This window comes from Nycticebus coucang, chromosome 10 (genome assembly GCF_027406575.1).
Source record: "Nycticebus coucang isolate mNycCou1 chromosome 10, mNycCou1.pri, whole genome shotgun sequence".
NCBI classification, from domain to species: Eukaryota; Metazoa; Chordata; class Mammalia; order Primates; family Lorisidae; genus Nycticebus; species Nycticebus coucang.
The window spans coordinates 11636527-11651544 of NC_069789.1; the positions used below are offsets into that span (position 1 = coordinate 11636527).

Here is a 15018-nt window from a genome sequence, read left to right on the forward strand (position 1 = left end):
GATCTTTAAACTCAAAACCGTGCATCCTAGTAATACAGTTGTATTTCTATACAGGGTAGAGGGTGTCAAACATTTTCTATGAAGAGCCAGATGGTAAATATTTTAGGTTTTGTGGGTTATATGGTCTGCCACAACTCCTCAACTCTGTTACAACTCTCATAAAAGCAATAGTAGGCAAAATAAAAACAAATGGGTGTGGCTGTGTTCTAATAAAACTTCAATGCCAGATTTGGCTTATGGACTATAGTTGGCTAATGCTTTTTTATGCATACAGGGTAGGTGGGCATGTTAAATATGCATACATGTCTGTCTATGTACGTGGGAGTGTGTATATACGTGCATTAGCAGAGCAAATCTCTGTTCACCTAGCCCCATAATCATGGCAGTTTCACAGGCATGTAATCAGTGCACTCACATAGGTGGTGTTTAGAAAGGTCCCGCACGTGCAATTTAAAGCTCTGTGGTCACTGTCATGAAATGCTTAATGATTCCATGTTGGAATTTGTGTTTTGTATGTGCAGTCTGATGGAGCAATGGAGCCTGGGCTCACACACCTGGCACTGTCTTTCCACTGCCTCACTGCAGCCTTGGGGCAATTCTCAGAAATGTGTTCCCCTCCAGCTTCCTTTTTCCTGCCCCTGCCTTGTGACTCTTGCTGCCCACCACCTTGAGCGTGGCTAGGTCATGTCAGTAGGAGAGGTGTGCGTTCTGCTATTGTCCTCCGCTCCTGGCAGGATCCTGGATATGCCTCGAGGGAGGACTGGGTTGATTGTGCTCGTCACTGGCATCGTTGGGCAGGACATAAGAGGTGACATCCCTACTCCAAGCTGGCAGCACCACAGCACGTTCGGGGGACTCCGTGTGTAGTCTCTTGTCTATCCCTAAACCAGGTGCCAACTGTGGCTGTAATCCTTTGCGGGAGTTGCCTGTCTGACCTCCTTGGGATGGGGGAGAATAATCTTTCCCTGCTCCATGCTGGGGCACAGCATGTGCAAAGTCATGGGGCACTATGGTGTCTGTGCTCCCCCATAAGTATCCCTGTGCTGGAGGAGACCCAACACTAAATAGCAAATAAATAAATAGTACTATGACTAGTCTAGGGTTGAGGGGTAGACAGCCAGACAAACCGAAGAAGGAAAATGTTTTATATTTTAGGATCTTTAACATCACTTCTTTCCTGTTTTCTGAACAAAAGTTCGTACATTTTCATTTTGTACTAGACCCTGAACAAAGGTTAGGGGCTGTAAGAATCAGCTTGAGATTCATCTACCAGAATGGGAGTTGACCAAAAAAATGCCACTGACGCGTCAGTCATTTCAGGTCATCTAACCCTAATAAAACGCCAGGGCTTCTGACAGCATTTTTCAATCTCAAATATGAGGCTCTGACATTAATTACGTATTTTGGGTTTCAGACTCTAAGGAGCTCCTTTTGGGATGTAATGTGCATGGATGGTATCCACTTCCCTCAAATAATTTGCTACAGGATTAATTCACATTTCTTTAGAATGATGATGAGGTATTTTATGCATGTAAAGCACAATCAAAACATTGTGTGTGAAATTTAATAGTCAAGGAAGATGATATTTTACTCATATTTCCCTTTATTTCCTATGTGTATTAAAAAAAGAGCAATACCAGAGCACTCTAACATACAAAAACATATCTGTTTTCCTGATTTAAAAAAACCAACAGTAAAAAAAGGTTTTTGAGACAAAGAGATTTCAGTAGGTTGGACATCATTTAATACTAAAGAATTAATATGGTTAGGTATGATAATGACAGGATAATTGTATAAAAATGTCCTTCATGGATCCACCTGGGTACTTACGAATGAAATAATACAGTGTCTGAAATTTGTTTTATGTAATTCTGCAGAGGAGAAGAAGTGGAGAAAGATGACAGATAAGAAGAAGAAGATGGAGAAGAAAAAGATAACAAAGAAGATAAAGAAGGTGACAGTTGAAGACAGAAAGAGTAGAGAGAAAAAGAATGTGATAGATGGACTAGGATTGGCAAAATGATGAATAGAGGTGATAGAAATGTGGGAGCCATTATAATATTCCCTTTACCTTCATATGTGTTTTTAAATTCCCATGACGGAGTGGGTGTGTGTACCCACTGTCTACAATTTAATAAAAATTAAAAAAAATTAATAAAAATCAAGACACAGATTTCACATTCTTTTCCATTCTGAATGTCTGTCTTTCTTTTTCTTTTTATATTTTTTGGTGCGAGAAGCATCCCCTGAGGCTGACAGGAATCCTCTAAGCTGAAAAGATACAAAGGAGTTGATGGGAAGGATAATCTGCCCATCGGTTCCAGACACAATCTAAAGAAGAAAAGAAGAAAGTGGGTGGAAGAGACTGTCATTGTTACTCTCCTAACCTTCCCTTCTAATTATGCCAGAGTCAAGGCTCAGGTCACGAGGAAAATTATTTTGGTGGTCAACCATTTGCCCTATTTTGTATACATCAAAAACGCTCTTGTTCTCGCCACATTCCAATCTCACAGTTTCCCACCTACTTTAAAAATATATCAAGTGGCCAGATTAAATATGAATAAAATGACTATATTATGGAAAACACCTTTTCTGCAAACCAAGAGATAACCTCCTTGTAATGCTGAATTTTTTAAGTGATATTTAACATTTTAAAAATTAATATACTTTATATTATTATAGGCATTTCAGATAAATGTTTAACATGCCCAGCTTTTAAAAGTTAAATGTAAATTTCTCTCTTGAGTACAGATGGTGGCCAAGCAAAGTAGCTCTTTGGTCTTACAGACAGAAGGTCAGGTCATGGCTGAAAGACCAAAGAACAATTGCTGCTTTGCTACTCCAAATCATCCATGGAATGAGACACCACTACTCCCTTTTCTGAAACTGTCTGTTCAATACAAAAGAATTACAAAGAGTACCTATAAGATTTCCTCACATTCTGTCCAAGAAAAAATGGTAACAAGCACATCATATCACAAACATCTTTCAACTGCTCAGAGGTTTTATTCCTAAACCATGATATCCCAAAAAGGTATATTTCTATCTAAAAACTTACCATGAAAAATTATTATGAAAATTGTTAACAATTCACTATTATAAAGAAATGTCTACAAACAAAAATTTCTTTTAAAATTCTGCAACTTTAGCTTCTATAGAGGTTAATAATGAGATACAGTGCTACAAGAAAAATACTGCAAATGCTTTTAAACAAGTTCACTTGCAAGTGATTTTATGGTCTAATTGATCCTGAAATTTTTTTCCTTTAGAATATTTTAATGGAATTCTAAATAACCCAGAGTCTCTTTTCTGCTCTATTTTTCCAGTTAGTTTAAAATATTGTGCTGGCAGAATGCTATAGAATGATATAAAAGATAGTACTAGTGAGCATGCCAATATGATACCTTTTTAAAAAATTCTAACACATCAGAAAAGAAAAGTTATCTGTGATTGACTTAGTAGTCCAAAAGGCCTTCAGTCCCTGATAGAAAGAATTTTCCATTCCACTATCAGGCACGCCCCCAACTGGATGAAATAAAATAGTTACATTATTTTCACATGTTACTAATGAAAAATCTTCTGACAATTGAAAACGTATTATAACACTTTGAATATAGTGGTACAAAAGCAAAATTTTACTTTGGTTGTTAGGATATTAATTTAGTACTAAAGATTTCAGTTATGTCTCTAAAAACTTTTGTACTAAATTTCATGTTATTAACTTTCAATATTTTTCCCACTTGTCTTTGTGTCATTTGTTATAAAGAGTTGATTGGGTTGAAAGGGAAAATATGCTGGAAAATACAATAGAAAGCCATGAACTAGAAATATACTTGAAAAAAAAATTACTTGGAGCTACCTATTTCAAAATTCTGAAGTGATTTCTTTAAGTCACTGACACTAAGAATTCAGTCTTATTACTTTAATTGAATTAGATAAAACAATCTGCTTTCATTGAACATAAGGAATGAAAGCTTCAAGGTCCTGTACAGTAATGAAAAATAGAAAATTAAAAGTCAGCCTATGAGGACTGACTGCCTCTCTAAAAACTTTATCCATGTTGTCAATTAAAATTGAAGTATCTACTTGATCTCAACAAAGATATGAAACATCTGCTCAAAATGAAATTGAAGTAAGCAGTCTCCCCCCCACCATTTCTAATGTCACTGTATTTAAGGCTTCGTGAGCAAACGTATTCATGGTTATCTTAGTTAACACTGGTTTGACTCTGCCAACAATCAATTTGATTGACATATTTACATATCAACTCATCTCATCTTACGAATTTTAAACTTTTTCATTTAAAATTGGATTCAAGTTGGCATCTTTCAAGAACTCCATGTATGTATATTTTAGGTTCAAACTGTGCATTAGAACATTTTTTCTTACTTTTGTAAGTAATAGATACACATATCCGAATGTATATTTATGACCTGTCAGACTGGAATTTTATATGCCTGCTGTTGTATTCTCACCACTTTATGTGAAAGGTGATAATTTTAGGCAACTATAAATGAAATTCTTTTAATAGTATAAACTGGATCATTCCATTAATTAGAAACAATACAATGAAAATAAGTAAGTTAGGAATCAAACCCCATCAACTTCAGAAAGAATGTCAGCTACATCTTCAATCACTGCAGTTTTGCTTGTGCATCTCTCACCTGATCTTTAATTTCAAGATCCCTGTTAGTTTTTGCTCTGTACTCTTTGAGCTCCTTTTCTGTCTCATCCTTTTCCATTTGGGTTTTATTCAGCTGGTAGCGCATTTCTCCACACACCTGTTAGATTGCAAAAACTAGATTAGTAGCTGCTGGAATCTACCGCCAATATCTGCAATTAGATCTTTTGGTGCCCCCTAGGGGTAACATAGATAAAATACAATAGAACTTTGCTAAGAATGGCATTTTTCATAGTGACTGCAATATTCAATACAGCCGGTTAAAATTTGGAAGCAACATCAGGGATTATTGAATCTAACAGACTCAAATTAGAGTTTAAAAATGCATGCATATCAAATGGTTTATGAAGCGAGTGTATGATGCCCCATGATCATATCAATGTATACAGTTATGATTTAATAAAAATAAATAAATAAATAAATAAAAATGCATGCATACAACTAAGTAATTTAATGTGACTAAGATTATTTTATATAAAATAACACTTTCAATTGCATATTTTCATCATTTAAATTTTACCTAAGTAAAATTAGTGATTAAAGTATTAAGCCATGTTATTATACATTCAAATTGTTATGGTTAAATATTCACTCCATGCTATAAAATTTTCCTTTAAGAATTTCATCAGTTAAACTTTTACTGAGGTAATTTATAAAGGAAATTTCCATTCTTGATGCTCAGGTTTATAGTACCCAGCATTTACTATAAGCTTTACAGATAACATTGATCTTATCATGCACAATTCTATATATGCAAGGTAAGGCAGATTTTCTGGCAAAATTCATAGACTAGAACTAAACACACTCTGTACTTAATATTATAATTTTATATTTTAATATAAAAATGCATTGAAGTGAAATAATTTTAATATATCATTAAATAATGAATATAGATGTATCTTAAAAGTGATATGTGTTATCCTTTGTATTTGTAACTAAAAACCTTGTTTTATTTGTTTTCCTAATCCAGGGTCATTACAGATATAGAAATATATTTGGAAAATAAAATTAGCAGATCAAATAACAAAGACATTATGAACCTTTTGAGATAACTAAGAATCTGTGGACAGAGCAATTAATACACAAGTCTGCTAAATCTGCTTCTAATTTACAAACGCAACTTTTAAAAAGCCATATATATGTATTATCTAATGGCTTTATGTGCTTAAAACATTTCAATTTGGGTATTTCTCCAAAGCGGCAGTTTTGGAAACATTAAAAATTAATTTTATTATTACTGAGCAATTAGAATATACTAAGGTAGAAAACCATTGCTCATTTAAGCCAGGCCTGGGTAGTGTGCCCTTGTGGTCCCAGTTACTCAGGAGGCTCAAGCAGGAAGAGTGCTCGAGCCCAGGCATTTGAGGCTGTAGTGCTCCACAGTCATGACTACGAATAGCCACTGCACGCAGCCTGGGCAAGATAGACCACATCTACCTCAGTTTGACAAACAATCAAAACTGAACCTAAAAAAAACCTTCTAAACTAATCTGTGTCTAAAAGTCATAGTGACAAGACAGAAGAAGTCAGTAAGCTCTACCCAACATGAGAAAGCTAGAACAAGAATGAAATTATTGAAAGTTCTACTTGAAATGCAAAAGCCTTCAATATGTGAGAGTTGATTCTTCCCATTTTGAAAAGTTATAAATTTACAAAAGCTATTTTTAAAAATAAATTGAAAAATTAAGAATGACTAAAAAATGAGAGAAACCCTAATTTTCTTTCTTTCTTAATTCTTCAGTATGTCAATCTATTTAAGTTGATGAATAAGACAGAAATAAACCACATTAATAATATTAGAAAATAATAATTACAGAACCATGATGTTTAAAAATCAACACTAATACAACACTAATAACAAATGCCTAAGTGTCAGGTTCTATTAGAAATTATTTTATTCCTTAATTTTACTTTTAAGGTTCTCTTGCCTTACTACTTTCAGTTTAGCACTTGCTAAATTTATATCTAGAACACTTAAGTTCCAGTTAAAATAAATGTAAAAATTAAATTGAATTAGAGTCTCAGGGTTGGAATAAACCTCAAATTCATTTAGTCTAATCATTCTTACAATGCTTAAGTCCTTTTGAATAGTTCTAGAGACCGAGAATTCATTCTTTCTTATATAACATTTCAACAGAAAATTTTCTCCCTATAATAAGTGAAAATGTATCCCACCACAGCTTTTCTCATAAATCTAAGTTAAGCATTCCCATCCCTCTGCACTTATTCCTTTACTTACATCCCTCTCTCCACCATCAGGTATATTGGCAAATATGAGCTTCACTTTTTTTTTTTGAGATAGAGTCTCACTCTGTTACCCTGGAGTGCCAGGGCATCATCAGGGCTCACAGCAACCTCAAACTCTTGGGCTTAAGTGATCCTCTTGCCTCGGTTTTTCTATTTTTAGTAGAAATGGGGTCTCACTCTTGCTCAGGCTAGTCTCACACTCCTGAGCTCAAGCAATCTGTCCACCTCAGCCTTTCAGAGTAGTAAGATTACAGGTGTGAGCCAGCGCACCCAACCAAATATGAGCTTCCTAAAAATTTCTACATTCATTAGCTTGAATTTTAGAAAGCAAATGGAGAATTATGGAAATTCAAGAAAAAAAGGGAAAAAATGGCTTTGTTTCCTAACATATAAGTTAAAATTAATTTTAATTACTGAATTATACAGTTAAAATGGCATTAAAATGTATGAAAATTAGGAAAAGAAATTGACGAGTAAAAGGCAATATAGAAAGGTATATTTTTAAACAAATTATCTGTATTGATTAGTGAAAAATAAATTGATTTCATTTATTATAGTATTATGCATGCCCATAGTTTCTTATTTATTTATTTTTTTTGTAGAGACAGAGTCTCACTGTACCGCCCTCAGGTAGAGTGCCGTGGCATCACACGGCTCACAGCAACCTCTAACTCTTGGGCTTACGCGATTCTCTTGCCTCAGCCTCCCGAGCAGCTGGGACTACAGGTGCCCACCACAACACCCGGCTATTTTTTTGTTGCAGTTTGGCCGGGGCTGGGTTTGAACCTGCCACCCTCGGCATATGGGGCCGGCGCCCTACTCACTGAGTCACAGGCGCCGCCCACTTCCTTATTTTTAAAGCAACTGATTTTTGAAATCTAGATGGATTTCTAGTATTTCTTTCTTTCTTTTTTTTTGGGGGGGGGATTTTTGGCCAGGGCTGGGTTTGAACCCGTCACCTCTGGCATATGGGACCGGTGCCCTACTCCTTGAGCCACAGGCACTGCCCAGATTTCTAATATTTCTTAAAATATGTTCCTTACTTATTAACCTCAGCCAGTAAAGATCATTAATCATTTTCGTTCTTGATTCACAAGTTAGTGATGCCCACAGTACAGACAACACAGTATTTTAAAGTATAAATTTAGGCTTGGCGCCCGTAGCACAGTGGTTACGGAGCCAGCCACATACACCGAAGTTGGCAGGTTTGAATCGGCCGAGGCCAGCTAACCAACAATGACAACTGCAATAAAAAAATAGCCAGGCGTTGTGGCAGGTGCCTGTAGTCCCAACTACTTGGCAGGCTGAGTCAAGGAATCGCTTGAGCCCAAGAGTTTGAGGTTGCTTTGAGCTGTGATGCCATGGCACTCTACTAAGGGTGACATAGTAAGACTCTGTCTCAAAAAAAGAAGTATAAATTTAAGTGCCAATAAAATTCATATGGAGTTAGAATCTTTGTTTTAGTTACTAAGTCTGAAATGGAATGGGAGGTGGAGGATTTTTTTGCGTTAAGCATACTTTCCAAGTTGTAAATAGTAGAATTCTGTAAGTTGACCACTCAAGGGACTGCAACAAACTGCTCAACATACAGAGGTGGTCAATACAAGGAACTTTCATTGAGTATACATGGTGTATGTCCAGCCTATGAAAATTAGATCAACTTACGGAAGTGCTTGTTATAGGGAGGCGGTCAACTATGGAGGTTCTACTGTATATGTCTTTGACAATTATTGTGAAGCCTAGTCCTATGCTATCTATGGCAAAAAAAAAAAAAAAATCACTCCAAATTAATTTATAAATACAAACTTTATCAAGTATTCAATAATTAAAGTAATGTTAATTCTTATTTACAAGTCTGTCTCTGCCACAGAGAGCTTAACCCTTAAGCTCTTCAAAGATATTTGTGTCTGATTCACCTTTATATTTACAGTACCCAGGAAATGGCCTGTTTATAGTAAACAAATGTTTGCAGAATGACCATTAGGTAGACTTCTATTCTTCTTGAAATAACATAACTTCTTGACTCCAAACTTCTTCCAGCTAATAGACCTGCACATTAAAATATTTTTCAAGGAAAATATTTACTAAGTGACTATTAAACTAAAATCTCTTTTTCTACCTTTGAGGCATCCATTTCCCGAGAAGCAAGCTGTTTTTGAATTTCCTCTTGCTGATTGATAGCTGAAATCTTCTCCCTTGTAACCTTTTCCACCTGGGCCTCTAGTTGGGCAATATTCTCAGACAGGATCAGTATCTGTAAAAGGAAATAAAAGCATTAAACAATAATGCCATTTGACAAAGTAAATCAAAAAACTTTGTTGAATTAACAGATTCTCAGCATGTCACTGAACTCCATCACTAAGTCATTTCTCCGTGGATTGGATAGGTCCATTTCTCTACCTCTTTAACTCATCTGTCCCTCATGTTCTGAAAGATATGCTTACCTCTTATTCATTCTCTTGGTCTCTAATCTCATTTTGAAAAATGTATGACAAGATGATAAAATCAAAGTTTTGGTTGAAACCCCTAAGGTGACAGATATGACATCCAAGTAAGTTATGGAATAGACTGCCATAAACAAATTTCAGAGTCAGTGGGAAGGAATCAGACAACTCTTAAACCCTTCTCCCAGATGAAGGGCATAAAAGGATTGATTTTGAAAGGCATGTTTAGAGAGAGGTACTGGTCTATGACTCCCACTTCCCTTCCTGCAACACCAAGAAAAAGGAGTCGCTTTTCTTGGCAAAACCCCACTTGTCCTCCCATTATCTAGCTCTCCCCATTTCTCCCATAGACCATATCTCAGCTATCACCTCTCCTCCTCCAGAGTCTTCCTTAACTTCCAGTTCCCAGCACAAAATATAACAGGTGCCCCTTCGCATGCTCAGCTATTGTCCTCTGGTACAGTCCTGGCTCTTGTGTGTAGCCCTCAACCATTCCCACTGATAGATGTTCATGCTGTACTCATTGCTTACTATTCTGAATATCACTCTGGCATGTGCTCCTACAACCACCTCAGGACACGTGTATTTGTCATCATCATGCCCAACCACTGAATACCTCTATGACAGTATTTATTCCACTATTTTTAGTTGTTTTGTTTCCTCATTAGACTAAGTTCCTTAAGGGCGTGTTCCTCCAGAAGTATCAAATATTTGATGAATGCATGAATAATTAGAATAAGTGGCTTTTCCAAGGAACTCCATGGATATTGGGTTCTTAGCTTTTCTTCTTTGGATTAGAAATGCTTTCTAGATCTTTGACTTGTCTTTTATAGCTTTTTGTTTGCAATTAGGTTTTGCTCTGCTCCAACAAAGTCAAACTTTTCTAGGCTCTTACTCTATTACTGGTATTAGCAGTTTTAAAATGAAGAAGTGCAGCCTAAACTCAGAGCAAAATATATAGTAATATCTATTAGTTTTTATCTGTTAAAACAAGAACTAGTAACAAATTTCAAATAACGTTATTTGAAATTGTACACTGACATGTATGAATTCAGTTTTATAACTGAAGTCAGTATCTGAAGTTGTATGAAAAAAATAAACATTGAAACAAAGTTTTGATAAATTAAGAACCTTACATCAATAAAACCAAGATAGGTGTCTGTCTTTGAATTATATAACTAAAGTTGACTCATAAGAAAATAATGAGAGGGAGACAAGATGGCAGACTGAAGCCAGCTTTCAACAGAGGCTCCTGTCCAGAAGGAGAGTTAAGGGACAGGAATTTAGTAAGTATCCTGGTGGACTTGAGCCACACCAAGAGAGAAGGTTGAAGAACGCACATCAACACCGCTGAGGCAAGCTGTGATCACAAGGACGCAAACAAAAGAACGGCTCACTTCTGGATATTCTGAGGCCACACCCCCTGTCTCCCTGGGCAACCAGAGGAGGCCACTGGTGAGCGGGGGATTTCCTGACACTGCTCACAAACCCGGGAAGCTTCCAGGGCGGGGCGATCCAGAGAGGTGATCGGACGCAAGCCTTCAACAGCAAAGAGGACACAAACCTCCAGCAACAAAGACGTTTGAACTCAGAACAGCCCGTCTTCTGTAGGCGATTTCGGCAGGAACAGAGACAGAACCCCGCAAAGTTGTCTGTTCTGTTCTGTTCTGTTAACAGCACCCATCAGGGATGGGGCTAAGCCTGAGTGAACACCTCCTTCCCATCACCTGCATCAAGCACTCAAAGATGTCAGGCCCCATCTCCTCCTGCTAAATAGCGGCAGTCTGCGGGGGCCTGGCAGACTTCCTTGCGATTCAGGCAGGTGCAAACCCCTGGAGTGTCTGTTCACTGCAGGCAACTGGGTTAGCCATCTGCAGAGACACCAGTGACTGGGTCCGACAGAGGGGCAAAGTGGGGAAGGAGACGTCAACCTTCCCAGACTGCTCTGTTTGCTGGGTAGCTCCTCCTGACTCCACGCTGCACTGGGATGAGCCGTGTCAGAGGAGTCACCAGGCCCCTGTGATCTAGTTCCCAGAGACCTCTTGAACTCTCCCACCCGAGACAGGTGCCAATTGAGACAGTTGATTTGGACCTTTTGAACTGGGCTAATAGAATGAGGACTTTTCAGGCGGTGCCCTGGGTGTGCGGTTGTAGGAAGGTTTGATTCTCCTTTTCCAACTGGGGCCAGAGTGGGGCAGGCGGGATGACTTAATTGCTGATTTTTCCACATAGCTGAGACTTCAAGCCAGAGTAGAAGTTGCAATAGGATCGAACAGAAACCAGCTGAAAACAAGACAGAACCACTTAGCTCCACCACACAAGACAGGGCCCCAGTTTCTCAGGCCACAACACTGTACGGGCCCTTGATAAAGCCCCAGGGGAAAAATCAAAGGGAGTAAAATAACCATGGGGCAGAATCAGCGGAAAAACTCTGGTAACATGAATAACCAGAATAGATCAACTCCCCCCCAAGAAAAGATACGGCAGATGTGATTGAAGATTCCATTCATAAACAACTGGCTGAGATGTCAGAAATCGAATTCAGAATTTGGATTGCAGACAAGATTAATAAAATGAAATTAGGAATTCGAGGAGAAATTCAAAAGTTGTCTCAAGAATTTAACGAATTTAGGGCGGCGCCTGTGGCTCAGTGAGTAGGGCGCCGGCCCCATATGCCGAGGGTGGCGGGTTCAAACCCAGCCCCGGCCAAACTGCAACAAAAAAATAGCTGGGCGTTGTGGCGGGCGCCTGTAGTCCCAGCTGCTCGGGAGGCTGAAGCAAGAGAATCGCGTAAGCCCAAGAGTTAGAGGTTGCTGTGAGCCGTGTGACGCCATGGCACTCTACCCGAGGGCATTACAGTGAGACTCTGTCTCTACAAAAAAAAAGAATTTAAAGACAAAACCACCAAAGACTTAGACACACTGAAGCAAGAATTTACAGCCCTCAAAGATATGAAAAATACAGTAGAATCCCTCAGCAACAGAATGGAGCAAGCAGAAGAAAGGATTTCTGACATTGAAGATAAAGTCTTCGAACGCTCCCAATCTCTCAAACAGGAAGAGAAATGGAGAGCAAAAACGGATCACTCACTCAGAGAGCTCTCAGATAATTTGAAAAAAAGCAATATACGAATTATTGGGATTTCTGAGAATGATGAAGTGGCCTTGAAGGGCACAGAGGCCCTTCTGCATGAAATTATGAAAGAAAATTTTCCAGATATGCCTAGAGAATCTGAAATTCAGATAGCAGACAGCTTCAGAACCCCAGCACGATTCAACCCCAATAAGTCATCCCCCAGACATATCATAATTAGCTTCACTAAAGTTAACATGAAAGAGAAGATTCTCAAAGCAGCCCTGCAAAAGAAAACTATTACGTACAAAGGTAAGAATATTAGAATAACTGCAGATCTCTCTGCTGAAACTTTTCAAGCCAGAAGAGAGTGGTCATCAACTTTTAATCTCCTAAAGCAAAATAACTTTCAACCCAGGATCTTGTATCCAGCTAAACTGAGTTTCATCTATGATGGAGAAATTAAATACTTCAATGACATTCACATGTTGAAAAAATTTGCCATAAGTAAACCAGCTCTTCAGGATATTCTCAGACCTATCCTCCACAATGACCGACCCAATCCTATACCACAAAAGTAAACTCACTCAGAAACTTCGGATCAAACTCCAACTTCCACACTGGCGAAAGGATTAAAAATGTCCACTGGACCTTTGAAAAACTCAATACCCAAAATTTAACCAGACTTATCAATACTCTCCATCAATGTGAATGGCTTAAACTGTCCTCTAAAGAGGCATAGGTTAGCTGACTGGATACAAAAACTCAAGCCAGATATTTGTTGCATACAAGAGTCTCATCTTAACTTAAAAGACAAATACAGACTCAGGGTGAAAGGATGGTCATCCATATTTCAGGCAAATGGTAATCAGAAAAAAGCAGGTGTTGCAATTTTATTTGCAGATACAGTAGGCTTTAAACCATCAAAAGTAAGGAAGGACAAGAATGGTCACTTCATATTTGTTAAGGGTAATACTCAATATGATGAGATCTCAATTATTAATATCTATGCACCCAACCAGAATGCACCTCAATTTATAAGAGAAACTCTAACAGACATGAGTAACTTGATTTCCTCCAGCTCCATAATCGTTGGAGATTTCAACACTCCTTTGGCAGCGTTGGATCGATCCTCCAGCAAGAAGCTGAGCAAAGAAATCTTAGATTTAAACCTAACCATCCAATATTTAGATTTAGCAGACATCTACAGAACATTTCATCCCAACAAAACTGAATACACATACTTCTCATCAGCCCACGGAACTTACTCCAAAATTGACCACATTTTAGGTCACAAGTCTAACCTCAGTAAATTTAAAGGAATAGAAATTATTCCATGCATCTTCTCGGACCATCATGGAATAAAACTTGAATTGAGTAACAACAGGAATCTGCATACTCACACAAAAACATGGAAGTTAAATAACCTTATGCTGAATGATAGCTGGGTCAGAGATGAGATTAAGAAAGAAATCGCCAATTTTTTGGAACAAAACGACAATGAAGACACAAACTATCAGAACCTCTGGGACACTGCAAAGGCACTTCTAAGAGGGAAATTTATAGCACTGCAAGCCTTCCTTAAGAGAACGGAAAGAGAGGAAGTTAACAACTTAATGGGACATCTCAAGCAACTGGAAAAGGAAGAACATTCCAACCCCAAACCCAGTAGAAGAAAAGAAATAACCAAAATTAGAGCAGAATTAAATGAAATTGAAAACAAAAGAATAATACAACAGATCAATAAATCAAAAAGCTGGTTTTTTGAAAAGGTCAATAAAATAGATAAACCTCTGGCCAACCTAATCAGGAAAAAAGAGTAAAATCTCTAATATCATCAATCAGAAACAACAAAGACGAAATAACCACAGACTCATCAGAAATCCAAAAAATCCTTAATGAATATTACAAGAAACTTTATTCTCAGAAATATGAAAATCTGAAGGAAATTGACCGATACTTGGAAGCACGCCACCTTCCAAGACTTAACCAGAATCTAGTGGAAATGTTGAACAGACCCATATCAAGTTCAGAAATAGCATCAACTATACAAAACCTCCCTAAAAAGAAAAGCCCGGGACCAGATGGTTTCACGTCAGAATTCTACCAAACCTTTAAAGAGGAATTAGTACCTATATTACTCAACCTGTTCCAAAACGTAGAAAAAGAAGCAAGACTACCCAACACGTTCTATGAAGCAAACATCACCCTGATTCCCAAACCAGGAAAAGACCCAACAAGGAAAGAAAATTATAGACCAATATCACTAATGAATATAGATGCAAAAATATTCAACAAGATCCTAACAAACAGAATCCAGCAACACATCAAACAAATTATACATCATGACCAAGTTGGTTTTATCCCAGGGTCTCAAGGCTGGTTCAATATACGTGAATCTATAAATGTAATTCAGCACATAAACAAATTAAAAAACAAAGACCATATGATTCTCTCAATTGATGCAGAAAAAGCTTTTGATAATATCCAGCATCCCTTCATGATCAGAACACTCAAGAAAATTGGTCTAGAAGGGACTTTTCCTAAACTGATAGAGGCCATTTACAGCAAATC

The 15018-nt window shown here is 37.6% G+C and overlaps 1 protein-coding gene across 3 annotated transcripts in view; it reads right to left on the reverse strand.

Moving 5' to 3' along the window:
• The window catches only part of SDCCAG8 (SHH signaling and ciliogenesis regulator SDCCAG8), a 254616-nt gene that overhangs the window by 151841 nt on the left and 87757 nt on the right, over nt 1-15018 (reverse strand). For all 3 annotated transcript variants that reach the window (XM_053604357.1, XM_053604356.1, XM_053604358.1), the window contains exons 11-12: nt 9048-9182; nt 4665-4781 (exon numbers count right to left, since the gene is read on the reverse strand). In XM_053604357.1, coding sequence (XP_053460332.1) covers nt 4665-4781; nt 9048-9182 — 252 coding nt within the window. The remainder of the gene's footprint in view (nt 1-4664; nt 4782-9047; nt 9183-15018) is intronic.